Raw genomic sequence first — 23138 nt, 5'->3', positions numbered from 1 at the left:
GGTCTCCTTCCTTTGTTCCCTCTTCTGACCCCAGAACTGTTAAAAGACAAACTGAGGCATATTAAAAATTTTAAGAGTTTATTTGAACAAAAACGGATTCAAACCGGGCAGTGTCAAACTGGAAGGTGTTAGGACCGCTCCACCAACGGGAGCTCAGGGAGAGGCTTTTATAGAGAGAAGGCAGAAGCGTAGCAAGGAAGTCATTAATGGGCCACAGCTTAATTCCTGACTGGCTGTTTGTGATTGGTCATCCTTTGGTTTCCATTTCATAACCCTGTTTCGATTTTGGTTTGCTGACATAGGCCAACTTGGCATTAGAGCCACCTTAGTGTGACGGCCTCCAGGTTTAATCAACAACAGTTACCCAAAGGATTTTCTACTTGGTTTACTCCGATGCTTGCTTTTGGGTGGAGGGAGGGCCCAGGATGATGTCAAATTACAGTCTTTCCTCCTCCCCTCAGGAAGTAAAGTCCACTGGCAGGAGTGCCTAAATTGGCTCTAACCCTGGGCTCTCACAATGCTTGCTTGTTTTCACAGGGCAGAAGAATGAAACGCCTTAGAAAAAGAGCAACATTCTGGAAAATTGTATAGTTTTTCTTCCCAGATTGCCTCAAGTCTGTGGAGGATTCCCTTGCTACACACCACATCAAAGGTAGGATGAAAATGGGACTGTGTGTTGGGGTGGGTCCTCTATAATGTTTTGAACAACCAGCATCTCTCCCTGCGCAGCCTGCTCACCAGACAGACGGCCATACCACACGCCGTGCCGGCAGATTCTCCTTCCCAGAAAGAAACAGCCTGCCTGCCTATCTGCCGGTGGCAAATAAAGAATGCCACCCTCTCCCTCAGAATATCTACATTTTCTCTTTGCTTCTTCTCTCTATATATATTTATTTTACTGAACCACTTGTGAGAAGGTAGCAGACTCAATGACACTTCACTCCTGAGCTTCTTAGCACACACCTCCTAAGAACAAGCACATTCTTCGGCAGAACCACGAGACCACCATCACCCCCAAGAGATCTAACCTGGTCTACTATACAGTCCTCATTCCAATTTCCCCAACGCAGCTCCTAAAGTCCTTTCCAACTTTTTTCTGGCCTGCGATCCATTCAAGGAACAGTCATTGCATGTTGTTGTCATGTCTATTTAGCCCCTTAGAATATTTTCATTTTAGCAAGTGCTGTGAAAGGGAATTTCCAAACCTGAAGTTCCCCATCCCTTTTTTATTTCTCTAAAGTCAAGAGCTTACCCAGAGGACCAGAGGGTGGTGCACAGCTTGCCCTAGGATTTGGCTTGCAGACCTGGGGGGAGAATAGTGCAAGGAATGGCCACTCCACAGTCAGTGAGGTCAGGCTTTGCGATCAACTCCTTTGCTATACCTGCCTGAAGTGAACTAAGTGGTCATCTTTCAGAGGCCATTCAAACTGGTGGAAGAGAGATTTCTGTGGTGGCTTTGATGTCCCTCACATCACAGCCTTTTGTTATCTTTTCCTCATTTCTCCCATGGTTCCGCCTGGATCATGATTATGGAATAAACGAGGATAAGGGGACAGTCTAGTCGGGCAGACTTTATATGTAACTAAGGACATACTCCAAGAGAACTGTCAGCTCCCTGTGGACTTCCAGGGGAAGCCAGGCAGCAGACCTCCACAAAAATCCCCCAAATGGTACAAAGCCCTGCTTGTATTTTTGAGGTTGAGATCAGAGAGTCTATAAACTCCAGAGAGTCTGTAAACTTTAGAAATGAGGAGAAATCATCTATTTTTAGAGGTGGGCTGAAAAAAAATCACAGTACAAGTGGTTTTATAATGCAGAGGAAATAAAAGTTCAGATCAGTTTGTCAACTGAGTCAACTCTGTCTTGGATTCGTCACAGGGATCTTCCGCATTTAAAACAAACGAAGCATCATGCTGAAGAGGGAGGGGAAGGTCCGACCCTACATGAAAACCCTGGATGGAGGTTGGGGATGGATGGTTGTGTTTCATTTCTTCCTGGTAAGAATTTACTTTCCCCTTTGCTACTGCCTGAAAGAAGGCTCCCTGAGAAAGGCTCAGAGCAGACTACGATCACTTATGAAATCCTTGACATTTGAATGGAAAGGGGGTTAGAGCAAGGCCAGGAACTGCCAATGAACACAAGAGAAAGTTGAAAATGTCCTCCTTGAGTGAAAGCAGAAGCATTCCATCCTGTCTCCTACCCCTCCTTAAACCTACAGAGTGCTCCAGCTACCATCAGCAGCTCTGCCCTGGCTGCATGGCAATTAGGATTTGGGGACAATCGGACATTTAACCATCCCAGAAGTAGCACTGGAAACTGCTAAAAAGTGCTTTTGCAGGGGTGGGTGGGGAGGGGCTTCCCCAGCTCAGCCCAGCATAGACGTTAACCCTGCTGGAAGCAACTTCCTTCTCTCCTAGGGGGCAGGGACTTTTCTTCTGTTCTGCCTGCTGTCCACTTCCCATCCCAGCCCCGCCAACCATAACTTATGCTAGAGTTAGGCCCAATGTACATTTCTGACATGTCTGGAAAGGGAGAGAATGATGTGGATTCTGAAACCGGAGCCTGATTTTTCTCCTTCATCCATAAGCAGCTGGACTCCGCACTCTGTTTTTTAATTAACTTCTTTCCTTCACCCTCCCGGAAGCTCTTGGGGTCGTTACGTGAGACAGGGGTGCTGTGAACCAGCAGGGTCATTCTGATGGGACTGGTGAATCCCATCACAGCTTATCCCAGGCAACCCTGAGAATGGCACCAGCTCCCCAGTTCCTCTTAAGTGTTCCCAAGTCAGTTAACTTTGAGAGGTATTCACAAAGATACCCTTCCCTCCTGATCCTCCTCCCCAGCCCAGCCCTACAGTAAGAAGCTCCCAGGGAAGGGAGTGCAGGTCCTGGTGACTACTAACTACCCTGAGGCCCACCGTGTAGAAATACCACACCTCCTCCCTTATGACAGAGAAGGGGAAAGGAGGGGAAGAAGTCCTCAGCCAGGATATACATAATACAAAACTCCTAACCACAGGACTATCTGTTAAACATTAGCTTCATTACCAAAGAATGTGGAATCTCTTTTTTTTCCTCCCAGAAGTGTTACTAAAAAGGAAACTAAGGACACCCTAAGTCTGAGAGCCTTCCTGTTGCTGGGCCACCTCCCCACATCACAGGCTTTGCAGAACTGGCATTGTTGGTGAGGATCTCTAATTCTCCCACCTTTCTCCCCAGTAACCACCCTTCCTTTTCCTGTATTATCCTCTGAGGATAGGAAGTTATTTGACCAATTTAGTTGCTGGTAAGAAAAGTTGTCTAACAACCAGATTAATAAACAATGTCCCACTTTTTTGGGTGTGATGCTACTTATAAAAGCACACACACACAAAAAACATTTTGGGTCCTCAAAATGTTAACAGTTAACTCAGGCCAATCACCCACAGTGGTAATGTGGGTACTTAAGATGACGATGCTTTTGTGTCTGCATAAGTTAAAAGTCTACTTTTCTATAATAGATGAGCTCCTGAAAAGGTGAGTGAAAAACCCAGTTACAACATGTTCTTCAGGAGCTCCCTACTTTTTAAAAAAAATGACTCATTCTAACCTACCATACTTTATAACTACGTATTTGCATGATTGTTTTCTGTATTCAGCCTGTGTCCCAGGACTGAATGTTCCATGAGCACAGGGGCCATGTCTGTTTGCTCACCACTGTAAGCCCTAGTAAATAGCCTGGAACACAGTAGGCACTCAATAAATACCTGTTGACAGATGGGAGGATGGATGATGGGGCAAGCCCATGTACAGTGTCTGATGTGGACTCTGGAACAGGACTGAAACCCATCAACCTTAGTCCAAAACATGACATGAAATAGTATAATAAAGATTTATCTAGTCTGCTTAGTTAACTAAGGGAATATCTGGACCTTGGGGAAAAGATTTTTAATAGCTCTGAGTCAAAACAGAAACAAAGTTGGAAGGTTACAAGTTAAGGGAGGGAGGCAGGGTGGCTACAAAGGCTATGTCCTTGGCCTTCTTGATATACACAGTGGAAGGCACAGACCCCGTTATTAGAGACAAGTCATATCCACTTACAGCTGCTATGCCCAGACACCAAGGAAAGACCAGAGAGGAAAGGTGCTAAACTGGGGGGACCAGTAGCTAGCCAAACTCAGATGGCTAAGAACGTAGAGGCCAGCATCCTGTAGATGCCAGCACAGAACCCATGTCCACAGAAAAAGAGGAAGGGTAATTTTACAGAATGACGCCTCACTGTCACATTCCCTGCTCATGAGAGGAGGCAATCACCGCCCTGTATTTTAAACTAAAAGAAACAAGTCTGGGTCATTTAAGGTTCATGTATATTCTCTAGCTTCGCTTCCTGATAGAGGTGCCTTTGAGGCACGTTATGATTACAAAGTGCTTGATAAAATGCTTTTTTCATTTTTGAATATATAGCCCTGGTGTCCATAGCATTGTTCACTCTAAATAAGGAAAGTCTTGTAGCTTCTATCAAATCAGAATGGGAAAAAATACATTAAGGGACTTCCTCCTCACCACCCCATCTTTTGCAACCTTGGAGCACCACCACTGATTCCTAGTCCCTTACTCCAGACAAGAAATAATACTAGTCTGAAGTAAGAGTCTAGCGGTGAGGATGGAGGGGAAGGCCTTGGTTATTTTATTCAGTAGGTAGAGGCTGAGGGAAGAAGGTTCCTAAGTGGAGGCAGGTCTCTGATTTGGGTGAGTGGGTGGATGGTACCAATCAAGAGAAATGAAAAGGAAGAGTAGGCATGGGATAAGAGAAAGATGAGTTTAGTTTTGGATAAGTTAACCTGAGTTAGAAAGATATGGTAGACAGTAATATGAGTCTCCAGCTCTTGGGAAAGCAGAATGGTTACACAAGATAACAAAAACATAGTTAACAGTTTGAGTATTAAGTACTAAGTATTACTTTACCAGAATTTTCTCAGTCTTCACAGTCCTATGAGCTAGGTGACATTTACTTTATCTCTACTTTATAAAAGAGGAAGCTTAACTTCCGTAGTTTGCCCAAGGTCACACCCCTAATAGGAAGCAGAGCCAGGATTCTGGCCGAGGCAGGCTGATTGCAGATGGAACACAGTATTCACAGCTACACCATGAGTTCAAGGGTGGTAATTAAAACCATGAGATTGAATGGTTGTCTATGGGGCAGGTATAAAATGAGATGAGTGCAGAACCACAGGGGGAAATATTTACCAGGTGAACAGAGAAAGAATCAGTGAAAAGGAACCCAGGATCTGTGGTTCTTCCACAATGCATAGCCAGCTTGAAAGCAGAGAAAGTGGCCTTGAAACACCAAGGCCACTGAAAAAAAGGAAAGGGGCCACTAGGAAGCCCCTAGAGACAAGAGTGAGTACATGTGGCTCCTGGGCTTTGACTGACTGCAGAGCCTGGCTAGGCCTCCCTTCTAGTTCCCCTCAGAACCTTGCTCCTCACTTGCCCCCCTTCTAATCAGAATTCCAAGAAACAAATGCTGGTACTCCACTGAAAGAAAACCTGACCTCAAAAGAGGAGCTCCCACTAGTGGAAGGAAGGAGGGTGGTGCGGGCAAAAGGGTTAGATGGGACAGAAAAAAAGGGTGGGGCACATGACCCAACCGTAAGGTGACCATACATCCTCATTACCCTTGCTGTCCAGGCATCAATTAACAGCGCTACTTTTCACTCTTTTCACTCTCAAAGAGCTTCAACTGGGTGATAAATTATTTTGGTTGCCGTATTTACATACCAGGTGAGGGAGGGTACTCAGCTCAAAAGCAGAGTTAAAGCAAAGCTAACTAAGGACTGACAGAACAATTCTTTTGGACCAACACACATCTCTCACAAAGGTAACTGGAATTAGCTGTTTTTAACAGATGCTACTGTAACAGGATGGTATAGTGGTTGGTCTGGAGTCAGTCTATCTGGGTTCAAGTCTTAGCTCCAGCATCCCCATCTTGAGCAACTTTTAAGCTAAATCTCAATTTCCTGAATTTCTAATACAATGTTGACACACCTATTCCATGCCTTTGTAATGAGAATTAAATGAGATGCTTTCATGTAAAGTGATTAGACACTCTAAGTGGACAACCCCCCCCCCTAAAATATAAAATGTTACAAAGAGGAACTGGCAAACAAACGGGTAAAATACAGGTGAAACAGAGAATCATAGCCTCCAGCAGTTCCAACCTCCCCTGTAATGGCTTACTCACCACCTGACTTGGACTCTTTGGTCTGCTTTGATTTAGGTAAATGTATTCGTGATGGGGATGACCAAGACTTTTGCAATTTTCTTTGTGGTTTTTCAAGAAGAGTTTGAAGGCACCTCAGAGCAAACTGGTTGGATTGGATCCATCATGTCATCACTTCGTTTTTCTGCAGGTATAAAGCCATCAATAAGCTTGCTGTCCAAGGAAAAGGACCACCAAAGGGCAATTCCAAGAAGACTCATCTGTCAGTCATTCAAGACTGAAGCTTTGCTAAAACTCAGGTTCATTTATCAATATGTAAAGCTGAGAAAAGGACTTGCAGTGTTTAGCCTCCGCTGGACTTGGAAAAACTAGAAAAAATTTACAATCTTTTCTTTAAAACAAACAAAAAACAACAAAACTTCTTCCTAAAAGCAAAATAGTGTGGGGCTGGGAATATTAAGAAACTCAATACAGACAACTTTTTGAAGGATACACAAATGTAGAGTCCTCTTATTTCCCTTCAGTTGCCCATTTAAATTGCACACCAGAAGATAAGGGATGCCAGAGCACATTTAACTAGCATTTGTTTCTTTTCCCAAGGTCCCCTAGTTGCTGTTATTTGTGACATAATTGGAGAGAAAACTGCCTCCATTCTTGGGGCTTTCCTTGTTACTGGTGGATATCTGATCAGCAGCTGGGCTACAAGCATTCCCTTTCTTTGTGTGACTATGGGATTTTTACCTGGTGAGTCCATTGTAAAAGTTAAGACTTAAAAAAAAAAATGGAACCAGGAACCTTCCCTTTTACTCTCCATGAGTTCAAAAGGCCTACTTATATTATCTCAGGTCCAGGAGAATATCTTGTCCAGTACCAAGCCACTTAATGTGAAAGTGATCCCAAGCTATTATGTTTTTCTTTTAGGTTTGGGTTCTGCTTTCTTGTACCAAGTCGCTGCTGTGGTCACTACCAAATACTTCAAAAAACGATTAGCTCTTTCTACAGCTATTGCCCGTTCAGGGATGGGACTGACATTTCTGTTAGCGCCTTTTACAAAAGTCCTGATAGATCTATATGACTGGACAGGTGAGTCATTCTAAGTTTCTGAACCATCAACTCTGTAAGATTTAATGTTGAGCCCTCTCTCTGATGACTAGAGAGGAAGTGAGCATGATTCTAAAGTAAAGTATTCTTCCTTGGAGAATATATGGCAAAAGAGACCCTGAACTACTTGCAGGCTTTGCCCGCCACGCAGGCAACTCAGAGTTCACCATAGAGTTCAAGTCTGAGGGGATGGAGGGCAATCTATGTGGCTGGGGAAACACACCTTTGCAGGGAAAGCGGTACTCCTGGGGAAACAAGGATCCTCTACTCAAAGCATTCTCTTCAAATTTTCTCTTTAAGAAAAAAATCTGCATTTAAAAAAAAGTCTCCTCCATCAGATTCACTAAAATAGATGGAAAAAAATTGAGTGAAAAGAGGATTATGTTCCTTAATACTTAATCTTTTATATACTGTCAACTATAAATTTTCACAAATGAATAAAAACCATTCACTCCACAATTTTCTTCATACCTGAGATAAAACATTTGGATTAAAATAACCTCAAAGTATTGGGGAAAAAAATCTATGTATATGTACATATACATGAATATATAAGCCTATTCCTATCTACAGAGCAGTCTTGTTGAACTTTTCCTTTCCTGATTAAAAAAACCACCAGTAGTCTCATGGGGAACAAGACCAGCTGACAAATCCATAAGACAGGATAGCAGAAACTACAGCTAATTCTATCTCTAGAAGCAACACACCCAAGTCACAACTTTGGTCAGGACATGCTGAAGTCAAGCAACTACTCAGCTTCAAAGGCAACACTGGCATGTCTTCTTTCGAGGAAATTTAAAACATCATGGGATGAAAGGCTATCTCCTCTTCTAAGGCAGTTTCCAAATGATTCCCGTTACCTAATTCTGTATTTTCTGTACCTAAATCTACACCCTCACTTCAGGATATTTAAAACACATTGTAATTTTCTAACATTTGAAATGACTTCCCCCCACCCCAAACCATTTTTTTCCTTTAGCACAAATAACTCTCCTTCCATGCCCCCTAGTGGCACAGCTTTCCCCTTTTCTATCTCCAAGGACTCCCTGTTTTCACAAGGATACATCAGTGTGTATGGCTAACAGTTAAGTCAATGGATTTAGATACTTTCAGCTAAATACAAGGACAAAGCAGTGTTTTCAGGAATTATTGCACTATGATTGAATATTTAGTGGTGGGGCCTCTTCTGAGCCTAAGCATACAGAGTATTGTGAAATGAGAGAGGTAATTTTTAGCTTAACTTCTCAATTTCTCTCTCTCCTGTTCAGGTACCCTTATATTATTTGGAGCAATCACATTGCATTTGGTGCCTTCTAGTATGCTCTTGAGACCCATCCATATCAAAAGCGAGAGCAATTCCGATATTAAAGATAAAAGTAGCAGTTTGTCTGCAAGTGGTCCAGAGACAGCGTGTGGGACAGAAACATCATGCTGCAATGAGATGCAAGAGTCTGCCATCAGGGACAATACTATGCAGGATGGACAACCTGGTATAAGTTTAACAGTCTCACAAAATCAAAATGAAGAGTTCAACAATGAACCCAACAAGAACAGACTCTTCCGAAAAACTCATGAAGAAAGTTATGGGGAAAAGGCTATTTTGTGGAGCTGCAAACAAAAACTCTTTGATTTTTCTCTTCTTAAGAATCCTTTTTTCTACATATTTACGTGGTCTTTTCTCCTCAGTCAGTTGGCATATTTCATCCCTACCTTTCACCTGGTAGCCAGAGCCAAAACACTGGGGATTAATATCATGGATGCCTCCTACCTCGTTTCCGTAGCTGGTAAGAAAGTCTACTTCAACTTCACCCTCAAAAGGAGAAATGAACTTAATTTTACAAAAATTTATTAAATTTTATTTTTAAAAAGCTTAAGAAGAATAATTTTTTTTAAAAAAGGAGTTGTGGGAAGGCCAGAAAAACAAGTTTTTTGAGGCTGGTGGGAGCAGCAGGACTTTCCCTCCAACCTGTCACTGCATCTTGCACACAGGCTCTTCCCTACCAGACAGCGGACCCCAAAGCAAGTCTTATTTTCCTATGTCAGTATCTAAGTATTTGTTGGGTACCGAACTTTAGAAAGCTGGTGCTCAGTGACAACAGCCATTTTAGCAAGCAAAAACAATCCTAGGTTGGCTGCACGGTGCAGTGGTTGAAAGGATTGGTTCTGGAGCTAGACTTTCCAGGTTCAAGTTTTTGCAGTGTATGACAGTGTGACCTTGGGCAAGTTACTTGCCTTCTCTGTGTCTCAATTTCCTTGTCTGTAATATATGAATAATAGCATCTACTCTCAGAAGGTTATTAGGATTAAGCAAGTAATGCATGTAGAGTTCAGAATAGTACCTGAACTACTGTAAGCATTCAATAATGTTCTAGTAGTATTTGTAGCTAAGAATTTTTCCCCCTTTAACTCAAAGTAAGAGGATAAGATAAATAAGCATACTAAGGCTAGTCATTAATGGGTAGGCTGACATTTAAAATGAACTAGAATGAAAAAAACAATCATTTTAGTTGAGTACTTATAAAAATGTATGGAGGGGCTTCCCTGGTGGCGCAGCGGTTGAGAATCTGCCTGCCAATAATGCAGGGGACACGGGTTCGAGCCCTGGTCTGGGAAGATCCCACATGCCGTGGAGCAACTGGGCCCGTGAGCCACAATTACTGAGCCTGCGCTTCTGGAGCCTGTGCTCCGCAACAAGAGAGGCCGCGATAGTGAGAGGCCCGCGCACCGCGATGAAGAGTGGCCCCCACTTGCTGCAACTGGAGAAAGCCCTTGCACAGAAACGAAGACCCAACACAGCCAAAAATAAATAAATAAATTAAAAAAAAAAATGTATGGAAACAGAATGCTTGATCTAGAAGATATGGATTCTTTCAACTGACAAAATAGGGAGTCTAAAAAAATGAAAATGAATGAAATGGAACTGGTTTGCTCTATCTGGAAATTCTCAGTAGCTCAACATTAACTTTTCTCTTGCTAATTTCTGGAAAAGACTATTTACCAAGCCCTTGCAAAACTGATTGCACCCCATTTCCAACTGCTTCAGTCAAATAAAACTTGCGTACACAAGAAAAAGATACATAGCTAAACTGATTTTTTTTCCACTGAAGTGGCTGGTAGTATCAATTTAGATCAGATTAGGGCTTTACAGCAGGACCAAAGAACATAATAAAGTTTCAATACGTATCCTAGGAAATAACTGTAAAAATAGATATAGAGATGGTAGTATGAATTTTTAATTCCTTTTTGTGGAGCAATTTATGTTTGAACCATAGGAAGAATTTTAAGTATAAAACAACTGCAGCTCATGCTCCTCTTGGTGAAAATCTCTTTCAATATTTAACTGCTACATTAACATATACTAGGATAAAGGATAAGAATGTTCTGTTATCATAAAACTAAGTGAAAAATGTTATTCTTAAATTTTATTCAAGTTACACCATAGTTCCAGTGTTCAAGAGATGATCTCCCATTTCCAGACTTTCTACATATTTTCAAGTTAAGCGTAATAGCCTTTGGAGGAGGACTTAATTACCAAAACCTCATATGCAATTATGAGTCTCAACATGTTTTTTTTCTTCACTGTAAGACTTTTTTATACTCCAGTCGTCCACCATATGACTTCCCCAGGACACTAACCTGTGGGTTTCCTAATCTTCAAGAAATCTCACTTCCTCACCTCTTCAAGGGAGGCCTACTGAGCCCAGCGTTCTCTATAACCTGGTATTCCCAGTTTGGTGATATGAGTTTCCCAAACACAATCAGAAAAAACACCTGGTGAGTACTCTACCCAACTATGAAGGAGCCTTTTTGGTATTTTATTGATGTGTCTGGAATAGGTAAGTAAATGATAGAATCTATTGATAGACAAATGGAACCATTTTTTTTCTCTTATGTCCCAGCCTCAGGATGAAGTCATATTACTTAGGAAAAGATGCCTTATGCATTTACAGTTTTCAAAGGGGCTAGGAAAATGGAATTAGGATTTCATAAGACCTTTTTCAATATTGTTCCAGGTATCATTGAGACAGTCAGTCAGATTATCTCCGGATGGGTTGCTGATCAAAACTGGATCAAGAAGTATCATTACCACAGGTCTTACCTCATCCTCTGTGGCATCACTAACCTGCTTGCTCCTTTTGCCACCACATTTCCACTACTTATGACCTATACCATCTTCTTTGCCATTTTCTCCGGTGGTTACCTGGCATTGATACTTCCTGTACTGGTGAGTAGACACACTCATTAATGTTCTTACATCATTTAGTAAAAGTGTTAACAATCACCTCCCCAAAAGAGAAAACATATTTTGTATTAATTTTATAATTAAAAACAAACATACTCAGAAACCTTGTAGCTATATCTTAACCAGCTATTCATCTTACCTTGGGGGGGGGGGGTGGGGGGCGGGGGGCGAGAGGACTATCCACGTGGGACAGGAAAGAAGAGCAAAATAGGGGTCAGAAGGATTCCATTTTGCTTATCAGTCTCCCAGGTTAGACTTCTGTTCACTTCTTTCCTTCAGCTCCAGAAATTTCTTTGGATCTAAGACACATCTTGGAAGAGTTCCTTAAAAGAAAAAAGGGCTTCCTGACCAGCACTGGCTTCTCTCTTGTTGAGAGAAGTTCTGTATACTTTAATAAGGACATTGTGTTTTTAACTCCTCTCCATCTTTACCCCAAATTGACATAAAGTCCTAGACCTGAATGGAACTGAGTTATACAAATACTTCTGGGTTTTTCTTGGAACCCCATGGGTTCTTAGAACTAGGCCCCCAGTGTGCTGCAACAGAATCCCCCGGAATCTTCTGGCCTGATATCAATATTAGCATAAGTGCTGCAGGATCTTATATGAGGCTTAAGCAAAAATCAAACTTTCTAAAGCTGAAATCAACTCCTGTGATATCTGATTTCTTATAAACTGATGGTTGGTATTCAGCCATAGGTGGATTCAATAATACCACTGTCAGCTCCAACTATAAATACTATTTCCTAACAGAGAAGAGCAGTGAGGTTCAGGGGAAAAAAGAATCCCTGAACCAATTAAAAGATTTTAAAAAAGAAACAAAAACCAACGTTCCTTACTAATAAAATGAAAACACTGTCTGCCTACTGAAATTACTATTCCCTATCTGCCTCAGCTCTTTCATAGTATCAGGGTAAAATGCCATCCAAATCACCTCAGAAGTCAACTGTTCACAGTTTCAGATGACATACACAGTATTTGCCCCTCTGTAGGCAAAGGTCTCCACAGAATTTCACCCTCAATATGGCTAACATTGGATTCTAATCCCTGCAGGTTGATCTGTCTGGGAATTCTATGGTACACAGGTTCTTGGGGCTTGCCAGTTTCTTTGCTGGGATGGCTGTCCTTTCTGGACCACCTTTAGCAGGTAACAGCTTCCCCACATTCTGAGTAAACTTCAACAGCAATGAAACAAAATGCTGATCCATGATTAATGGTAACATGTAACAACATTATCAGGTTAAAAGAAACTGATGATTATCTCTGCTGTTCCTATAACAACTCTCACAACTCCATCACTAATCTAGGAGAATCTGAGGGTTAATTCAACAGATGTGCACTAGGCAGATTCTTACATTCTCTTGGGAGTCTTAGAGCAGGGATTGTGTGTGTATCTACTTCTCTGGGGAGACAATCCAGAGTTTTATCAGATGCCCAAAGACCTATGATGGTTAAAAACAAAAACAAACAAAAGCTGTCTTGGACTAAAGGCCAGAATCTGGAGAGGATATGTGGGGCCACTGGTGAACATTAAATACAAGTAGAGTAAAACTTGGGGGAGTTCTGTTTTTAAGTCAACTTTAAGACTGAAGCATTGTTTTACATTCACTTTTTACCTATTGGGACATTTTGTGCTTGCTGAACATTTAATCTAAGACTATTAAAAGACTGCCTACTCATACAAATTTCCTTAGTAAACAGACTTAAGCTTTAGTATCTTACACTATAGGTTCTCAATATAGTTGAATTACAAATTACTACAGCATTTCCAATCATCCACAAAAAGGAATTCAGCCTAAAACTTACTTCTGCTTCCCTCAGTCCTGAAGTAAGACAGAAAAAGGGTCTGATCTTGTCCCACTATCAATTTTTTTTAACTAAGTTTTATAATGACGTTAGATTTGCACCTCTATAAACTTAAGACTTACAAAGGCAAATATCAAAAGTATAAGAACTTAATAAAAGAAATTATTACTGAAGGTAAAATAATGTACCACTATCTGAGTTTCAATTTAGGTATACCTATCTAAAAGAAAAAATTACACAAATACACAACTAAGTCCTTATTTGCATTTATGAACACACCTCTTCCCATGAGGTCTAACTCAGCCAATACTTCGTAACTAGAAAACAGGCTAGAATTTTATAGCCCAGAATTGTTATACAAGGAGTGGTAAAAGACCAAGCACCAGAGGCGGCTAGCAGAGCTACTCTATGGCTAGTATCCAGGTCAGTGAAATACAGGAAACAGAGTTCAAATACAGTTTGCTGATGAATTTTTTCAATTTTGACCCTTCTTCACTGGCTGTCCTAACAACGCCTTGGAACTTTTCAAGCCTATTAGGCCAAAAGTGTAGGGAAGTAACAAATACCAGGGCACAGAATATCTTATTCAAATGATGAAGGCAAATAACAAAACTACAACATGTTTAGAGATAAATGTTTTTGTATACATTTAAAAATGTTTAGAGAGTTCAATGTATGAGAAGACAAAGCAAGTTTTGTGAGGAGTATTACTTAAAAGGAAAAAGCTATAGATGTATGTGTGGGTCTTGAAACCAATTTGTTGGTCATGATCTTAAAAAAATTTTTTTTAATAAAAAAGGACCACGAGCAGATTAGAAATGAGAGTGCATCACTTTATTGTGAAACTTATTTCACACGCACACACACCTATGTAACAGAAAACATATGTGATGTAAAACACATTTCTTACTATTAGTGAGTCAAAAAAAAAGTTACAAGCCTTTTATTACCCAATGTCCATGATACCCTAGCACTGTATGTGAGGATAAAGACAGAGCTCATGGTAGAATTTTTACCTGCTAACTCTGAAAATATTATTTAGGCAATCATAAATTTTTTAAGTTCTACAAAAGTCAAAGGAAGTGATAAGGCTATTGCTGAAAGCTTAAGCACAGGTTTTTAGTCTGGGAGTTGCTCAGAGTATCTTAAACAAGATTATGATAATAATATATAATTCAGTTAAGTTTCCTGCTCTGTACCATGGTCTCTCATTGACTACAATGTAGTGCTAGGCTTCTTGCTGAAGGGAGACTTCGGGAGAGCCCTTGCTCCTGTAGGTCCTTGCTCTGTGAAGTGACAAGAGGGTTTTACAAAGGCCATTAGATTTGTTCCTAACTTCTGACTCCAGCAGCAACTACTAAAGAACATCAGAAATACTGAGTTACAGATCCACTCATCCCTCAACCGGTACAGGCAAGTTATGTCACTGTCTTTAGCTTTAACTAAATTGAAACGCTTACTAGTTATAAAATATTAAATTCTAAACCAAACTTAGATCTTCCGAACTGTATGAGATCCTCATATTTTACTTACCTAGACTTGTTATTACCAAATTACAAAAGTTGAAATTCCTATAAAAGATAACAGGCATTTAAAATGAGGAATCTAGCAAACAGTAAAATGTTTCACAATAATCCTCAGTCAAAAGACTAGTTAAAAATGGTACATGAATAATAATTTTCTCCTTCCTGTATGGAAATGAAAAAGAAAAACAAGTTAGTTCTATACAGCATATTTTAAAAATTCAAGGAAAGGGGAAAATAAAGCATAGGAAACCCAAGGAATCATATAACCGAGATTTTTTTAAAGTTACTTTTTTCTTTAAAAGAACGTAAATAGAGCATATGGGCAAGAAAATTATTTATACATCTTTTGTAATGGTGATTATGATAAGAAATATAGTAGCAACAAAATTCTTCATCAGATCTTGGTTAAAACTGACAGGTATTGAAATAAATAATAGTTTAAAAATTATCCCCCCCGACTCCCCACAAGCGACCACCCTGCCCGCTCCACCCCACAGCCCTCCCTATTCTTGCCAATACTCAGCAACAAATTCAATTTTAGTTAATAACATGGCCTGCTTCAGACTGCATCAGTTTCGGGGTTGTTCTAGGTTTCCTGACCTAGGTGGTCAGTAGACCCAAGGGTAGGCCAAATGTCACTGTTCATCCAAACCCAAATGCTGTTTTTTGCTGGTAGATGGCATCCAGAACTATACACTGACACCAAGACGGAAGCCTTGGAAGGTTGTGGAAAAATAAAAAGTATTAATATTTTTAAAACTTAATATACATTTCTAATAGACCCCTGTTAACAAAAGTACACCTGCAAAAAGCAATCTAAATTAAAAAATAGTGCCTTGGGCAAAAAAAAGCCAAGTATATCATCATATTCTCCAATGTACAAGACAGATATAAGTTACTTATGTGAAATTCCTAGTCTTGTACCCGAGGTATTTGACGTATGAGCTCAAAATGCTAAGGGCTGTTCAGTTTCATTTAAAAATAAAACCACCAACAGCCCATATCAGTTGCCTATAAAACAAAACCACCAAATGTAGTTCCCCTCTCTTCCACATACAACTCCCTTTCCCAACTGATGAGTGCATATATTATGCTAATATTTATTTTAATATAAAAAATTTAAATCACAAATCTCTGAAAACTCCCTTAAAATGCCATAAATAATTTTGTTTTTGTTTTCACCACCAAAAATTTATTTTCCATCCATACAGGTGATTTCCCTTATCCATTTAGCCCTCCCTCCTGCCCCTTCCCCTCTGATAACAACTACTCTATTCTCTGTATCTACATGTTTGTTTGGTTTGGTTTGTTCATTTATTTGGTTTTTGTTTGGTTCACAAATAATTATTTGATTATAACTCAGTATTCATTCAATAATTATTAAGCAACATTAGCAGAGAACTCTACTAGCTGCCACATAGACATAGAGAAGACAAAATTATTTGTTCAATGTTCTTTCATACCTTATTGGATCATGGTATAGCATTCACTCTGTCAGCCACATACATTGCTTAACATTAGGACTTAGTCTAAAATGTCTAAAACTGAGAATTGTTAGAATTTGCATTCTTCTTCCACTTCATTAATTAAAAATTTGGTTGAGCCACTGTAACCCATGTCTCCATTTTCTTACCTTTAAATGAAGGCACCCTAAGCTTTCGTATAATAAAAACGACCTTAAAATATAGTAAAGCTTCACTCAATCAAGCAGATATTTCACAAAAATAATTTTTTTCAATAAATTCAAGGAAAGTTATTTCCAATGCCAAATAACTAAGTTGACTGTACTCCAGAATAAGCTAAAGGTAACTAGTTCCTAAAGAAGAAGTACATCTCTCTCTTGCTATTATTATTCAACCTCACAATTCATCAGAAACACCATGGAGCAAAACTGGTAATTTTGCAGTAACTCTTTTTCCAAGTTTTTTTCTTTTTTATAAATTTATTTATTTAGTTTTATTTATTTTTGACTGAGTGGGTCTTCATTGCTGCGCACGGGCTTTCTCTAGTTGCAGCAAGCAGGGGCTACCCTTAGTTGCGGTGCGTGGGCTTCTCATTCTCTTGTTGCGGAGCATGGGCTCTGGGCACGCGGGCTTCAATAGTTGTGGCGCGTGGACACAGTAGTTGTGGCTTGCGGGCTCTAGAGCGCAGGCTCAGTAGTTGTGGCACATGGGCTTAGTTGCTCTGCGGCATGTGGGATCTTCCCGGACCAGGGCTCGAACCCGTGTCCCCTGCATTGGCAGGCGGATTCTTAACCACTGCGCCACCAGGGAAGTCCTGCATTAACTCTTTATCTGCATTTTACAAGAAAAGACAATGGCTAAAATGGAAATTCATCCATCTAAGCTTGTCTCTGTCCAATTAACACAGACAAGTTCATCTCCTCATGAAATGACAGGTCATTTCCATCCTCATTTCAGATACAATGTTAAACAAATATTCCACCCAGTCCTCACTCCACCTTTTATCAACCATGCCCGCTACAGTTTTATCAGTCATCTTGGCCTATCAGTTGAGATTCCTCTACGGCCTGAAATTTTATTTGGAAAACAAACACACAAGCAACTCAACCTTTTGGTCTGCTATAAATCCATTTTGGAGATTGGGGGTATGGGGGACAAGTGAGAAGGCAGAACAAAGTTCTCTGTCCTTTAAATCCTGAGGAATATATTATATACCCTGAAGAGGCAAAAGGAAACAATGTAAATCATTTCTTTATCCAGAGGTTATTTTCCCCATAAGCAACAAACCCCACAGAATTTTACTTTGATACAGCATTCCTAGGATTAATGAATCCCTACAAAAGCATCAAAAATAAATTCCAAATAGCTCTCTATTGTGGTTTAAAAAGGAGAGGGGGGAGGTAGTCCTTTCCTTGCAAGGCCAAGGAATCAAGTTTCAAAATCCTAACACAGACCACAATCCTCTTAATAAAACTTACAACACAGAGCCAATACTTATAGCACTACCAGTAAATCTTACAGCAAATTTCTATCATAAGGCCTTTAGAGAGTTCCTGTCTTAAAAGGCACTGAGGTTTATATTTGCTAAACCATGTTTCCCAAGATTTTTCCCTTCATGGCACATACAGCACACCCAAAGTAAAATGACAAGGCTGCTAACAGCCAGGCGGCAGCTCCAGTGACCCCAAGAATGTGAGAAGATCATTGTCTCTGCACACCTTGGAAGTCTGCCACTATTCTACAGCCTAACAGCTAGAAGCTCTGGTTCAACACTGGCTAGCCACTTACAGAATCCTCAAAAACTAATTTGAACTACCATCAAGGAACTTTGGAATTAAGGGCCTTCTAGGGGTATTTCAAATCTTAACATGATGACCAATAATAAACTTACAGTAGTAATCCTATTGAAAAGGATTCATAACTCAGCTAAAATTCAACTTCTGAGATATCAGATATGAATACTTTTTAGACAAGATGTTAATCTCATTTTTAAACGTGTATGGCTTAACCCATAAAATGATATAGAGTATCATTTTTAAAATGTTGACATTTAAAAAAATGAATTTAGATTCTATATTAAACATCAAACTTAAAAGATTATTCCAATCCCTTTTTTGTTGACTGTAAGAAAACTGGTTTGCAAAGCTGTTTAAGATAGGCTGAGGCCTATCTTCTTAGTTGTTTTAAATTATCACAGGAAACATTATTAGATATTCCTACCCAGAACAAGGTTTACAGCTATAAAGAAGTAATTTGGACAACAACTTTATTGTATGTAAGAATCAACTGGGTGCCACCTAGGAAGAAGTATGCTTAGGAAGCCAATGAATTTGCACAATTAACATGCATCTTAAGTGAATCTGATGCAGGTAGTCTGGAGACACCGAGGAAATGCTTAGAGGGGACTTCAGCTTAGGAAGTCTGCACCAGTAGGCAGCGTACTCCTCAGAATGCTGGCTACATACAGTATTCCTTAGCATGGAGTGGAGGCTCAGATCCATTGCATTGCACGCTTTCCTGGACTGTGGCTGGTATTCTCTGCCACTCACAATGCTTTTGCTATGACCACAAAGAAACCTAGTCTTTTGAATGTCAACTTATGCGTGTATTTCCATTTGAAAATGATTAGAATGCAGTGGTTTCTGAACTACCAACAATAACCCTGAAACTGTTCAGGGTTGAAAGTGCATTTGTATACATCTATTTCATGCTATTATTAAAAAAGTACAAAGACCTAATAAAATCAGATCAAATATACAGTCTTTTTTTTTTTTTTTTTTTTGGCCGCACCGCGTGGCGTGTGGGATCTTAGCTCCCTGACCAGGGATCGAACCCGTGTTCCCTGCAGTGGAAGCGAGGAGTCCTAACCACGGGACTGCCAGCGAATTCCCTATACAGTCTTCTTTTACTTTCAATGGTGGGGAAAGGCTAATTATTCCAACCAAATAGAGATGTTTGGTTAGAGCAGCAAAGCTATGAATTTAACTTACCTAGTAGCCACTTAAATTTAAGCTTGGTTATGAAGCTAATATTTTCATAGGACAATTAATTAATAATAGTACAGTATAGTCCTGCATCTTACATTTCACCTTATATTTGCTATTATAAATAACATCTTAAAACTAAATACTCAACTTCACATTATTATCGTACGGAATGGCAATTAGATCTTAGAGACAGAATTTTAAAATATACTAATCTCTCAATAATCAAGCATGAATGGGAGAAACAGATTTAAAACAAATTATTTCATTAAACTTTGCATTGGTTATTCCCTGGCAGTCCAGTGGTTAGGATTCGGCGCTCTCACTGCCAGGGGCGCAGGTACAATCCCTGGTTGGGGAGCTAAGATTCTGCAAGCTGTGCGACACGACAAAAATAAATAAATAAATAAATAAATACAAACTTTGCATGGAAATACATGGAAACTGTTCTAAAGCATGCTAAGTAACTCCCTGCCCTGGTAAGGAAATACACTAAATATATCTTAATCTTTCACGTTTCAGAAACAACATTCTGACTTTAAATGTGTGTGAAATGAAAGGCTTATAAGCAGTTTTCTCTTAAACTGTTTTAGTCCCTCCAGGATTTATAAAACAACTCAGTTTCACTATTTTTAGCTTTACCCTCCTGACCTTTTAGCAGCACTATCTACCTCCCTGTCCAAGAATTTGTAGTCTTTTCCTAGAGTGTTGCTTCAAATACCCGTGTCTTACAATTCACAGGTTATATATAAACTGGTAAATTGCTATACTAAGGGACGAAGGCAAGAATGACAAAGGATAAGAGGGGGTGCTGCTGCTTTCCACAGTTCCTCCTTCACAGAAATTTCTAGAAAAACTGACAGATTGGTCAACCGTTTCTTAGATATCTAAAGGTCAATCAATATAATACAAAGACTTGTCCCAGTCGGTTTCACTATTTTGCTTAACTCCAAGAAACATTTAATTGAGTTCACTGATCAAACAAGTAAAAGCAACTTAAAGTTAGCTGAATTTAAATAAAACATTCCATTCATCCATTACATTAAGAAAAGGAAACAAAAAGCTAATGAAGCAAACAAACAAAAATTGAAAGTCTCTATCAGAGCCAAGTAAGAGAATAAAAAGGAGAGGAGATAAAGACATACACAATCGGACAAAAAAAAAGGGTATACTCTACACATCCAGTGAGAAATCATGTTCCAAGATATAAGTGAAAATCAAAAGATACAATGTAAGCTCCATGGAGACAGATATTTTCATCCATTTTTGTCCATGGGTTTATCCCTAGTAACCAGAACTGTGCTGGCATAGAGTACCAAAATTTTTTGAATAAATGATCAGAATAACATCCTTGACTTAAAGGTTTTTCAAGATTTTAAATATAAAAACTTATAAAAGGCATATTGTAAGTTTGCATCTACAAATATAATATGCATACAATAATCTAGAAAAGACTGTGACCCCCCCCCCCCAGAGGTCCTGAGCCTTTTTTAGGGAGCCTGAGGTCAAAACTATTTTCGTAATAATATTGAGACATTATTTGCCTTTTCCACAGGGTTGACTTTTGCAATAATGTATAAACGTTGGTGCCTTGCACAAATATTCTTTGCCACCACAAACTCACATTTTTTTTTTAAAAAAGCGTTTCACTTAAGAAGTTCTAGTATGTGCCATTAGCCCAATGATTTGAGGACCCTCCCAATTCTTGCTTTAAAAGAGCACTTTGATTTCAGGGGGAATTAACGTCATTGTTTAACCCACTTGGCCAAGTAAGTCAGTTCCTTTTCATTTGTTCTCATAACCTCCTGAACCATCCATCCCCTCACAGCCTTTATCGCAGGTGTAATTTATGTGGTTAATACCAAATCCCCAGTAAACTATATGGTCTATGAGGGCAGGGACCATGTCTGTTTTGGCTCATTATCATATCCTCAACACCTAGCACATTGCTGGGAACATAGTAAGAATTCAAATGTCTGTTCAGTGAAGGAAAAAAGATAATAATCAGTTCTCACTTTTTTCTTTGGAAAATAGTAATTCACAATATTTTTCTTCGTAAGAATAGTGGTCTTCTAATAAAATTCATTGTTAAAATGAAATGGTACGTGTTCCTAATTTTCTCCAACTTCCATTACAAGACTGGAGATGGGCTCTGGGTTCACAATTACTTTTAACCCAAGGTTTAAACCCCTAACTCAGATGGAATTGATTTAACTTCATCAATAGAAAATAAGACAGGTAAGCAGCTTGACTAACTTTCTAATGGGTCACAATACAAACTAGTAAGTACAGGAGGCTCCTTCCTTCAAGGAACGGTTCATGGCTGAGAACTACTAATGGAAAGGTTTGCATCACTAACAGAAATCCTTCCTTCCTTATAGGCTGGTTATATGATTATACCCAGACATACACCGGCTCCTTCTACTTCTCCGGCATATGCTATCTCCTCTCTTCAGTTTCCCTTTTCTTTGTACCATTGGCTGAGAGATGGAAAAACAGTCTGACCAGAAAGAGAGAGGACTGCAATCAAGTGAGAGCTTAACAAAACAAAGTCTAAACTAAAAGTCACTGGAAACAAAAGCATGGAAGAAAAGTACCCGCATTTGTAAACTAAGAAGGTAAACCACATAATTTTTTAAGGTTCCTTTTTGCTTTAGCACTCTGAAGAATGTCTAACTGGTGGGAAGAAAAGAGTAATAGCAACTTAAATTAAACTCTTTGTTAGTATTTAATCAAATAGGCTAAAATTTTAATCAGTTGAAGCAGTTACTTTAGATATTAAATGAAAATCAGAATGTACTGTAATAATAAATTAACCAAACTCTCAGTTGTGCCATGGTAATTCAGTTGCAAAAATATGTAAAGACAGAAAACCATTTTCCTTCATATAAAGCAGTATTAAACAGAGCCATTGAACTCTGGAATCTGAATGAACATTGAAACATTGTTTAGTGACTGGAAGAGTATACAACCCCCAAATAGTTTATCTTTGCTTCTTAACTAGAGATAATCTTTGTTTTCTTTTCATTATTTTGTTTCTTAAATTTTCTATAATAAACATGTATTGCTATGTAATAAAAAATAAATAAGAACTGCTAAAAAAAGAAAAAACCCCACAAACAACAAACCTTTATTGCAAGATCATTTGAATAGTATGATCATCCAAACAATGTGCTACATCAAAGCACAAAGCTCATCCAAACAATGTTACTTTTTCACTATATCTAATTATCTGAAAGGTTCAAGCTAAATATCTAGACATATCTTTAGAACAAGTTTTATATGAAAGTTGAATAGGTGGCTCTTAACGGGAGATAAACCAAAAGATGTTTCTTAAATATGGAATAATTATGTTAACTAATTAATGTCACTTAGACTAAGCAACTACATGGGGATAGAGAGCTCTTCATTATCTGGGTGATTTTAAAAGGAAAAAAAGACCACCCTAGAGTTCTCTGCAATACCAACCTCCTCTAGAATCTCCTTCAGAATGGTCCTCAAGACTATTATTACTATTATTATTCCATCTTTCCATTCCTCTCTGCTTTGAAATATCTATTAATTCCCTATAGAGAAAAATCCTTAACTGAAAGCCTGGTTTTAGCTCCAAAATGCCACACCCTCTCACTCTCCACGTGTGTCTTTGTACAAGCTGTGCCACCAGTTACAATCCCAATGGCTTGCCATTCTCCACCAGGCACAGTCTCACTTATCCTTCACAATCTGACGCACCAAAAGCCTCTGGAAAACCTCCCCCAGCGTTGTCATTCTCTCCTCTGTAATCTCATCTAACTTTTAACAGAGCACTATATGAGCTG

The 23138-nt window shown here is 39.3% G+C and overlaps 1 protein-coding gene across 1 annotated transcript; it reads left to right on the top strand.

Moving 5' to 3' along the window:
• The first annotated feature begins 562 nt into the window (after nucleotides 1-562).
• SLC16A4 (solute carrier family 16 member 4) lies at nucleotides 563-21862 on the top strand. Its single transcript, XM_007169439.2, has 9 exons — nucleotides 563-652; nucleotides 1879-1997; nucleotides 6256-6388; nucleotides 6799-6942; nucleotides 7120-7281; nucleotides 8568-9083; nucleotides 11313-11524; nucleotides 12595-12688; nucleotides 21702-21862. The coding sequence occupies exons 2-9, from the start codon at nucleotides 1911-1913 to the stop codon at nucleotides 21860-21862; spliced, it is 1509 nt and encodes a 502-aa protein (XP_007169501.2). The 5' UTR covers nucleotides 563-652; nucleotides 1879-1910.
• Nucleotides 21863-23138: the final 1276 nt, after the last annotated feature.

This window comes from Balaenoptera acutorostrata, chromosome 1, assembly GCF_949987535.1.
Source record: "Balaenoptera acutorostrata chromosome 1, mBalAcu1.1, whole genome shotgun sequence".
Taxonomy (NCBI): Eukaryota; Metazoa; Chordata; class Mammalia; order Artiodactyla; family Balaenopteridae; genus Balaenoptera; species Balaenoptera acutorostrata.
Note: the sequence above shows the minus strand (reverse complement) of the source record. Positions and strands in the feature narration are given on the sequence as shown.

Bases quoted from the DNA above. Each gene is read 5' to 3' on its own strand.
- SLC16A4 (XM_007169439.2), top strand. From the start codon at position 1,911: ATGCTGAAGAGGGAGGGGAAGGTCCGACCCTACATGAAAACCCTGGAT. The intron at 6,943-7,119 runs GTGAGTCCATTG...TTTTTCTTTTAG, and splicing joins GACTATGGGATTTTTACCTG to GTTTGGGTTCTGCTTTCTTG. The intron at 7,282-8,567 runs GTGAGTCATTCT...TCTCCTGTTCAG, and splicing joins AGATCTATATGACTGGACAG to GTACCCTTATATTATTTGGA.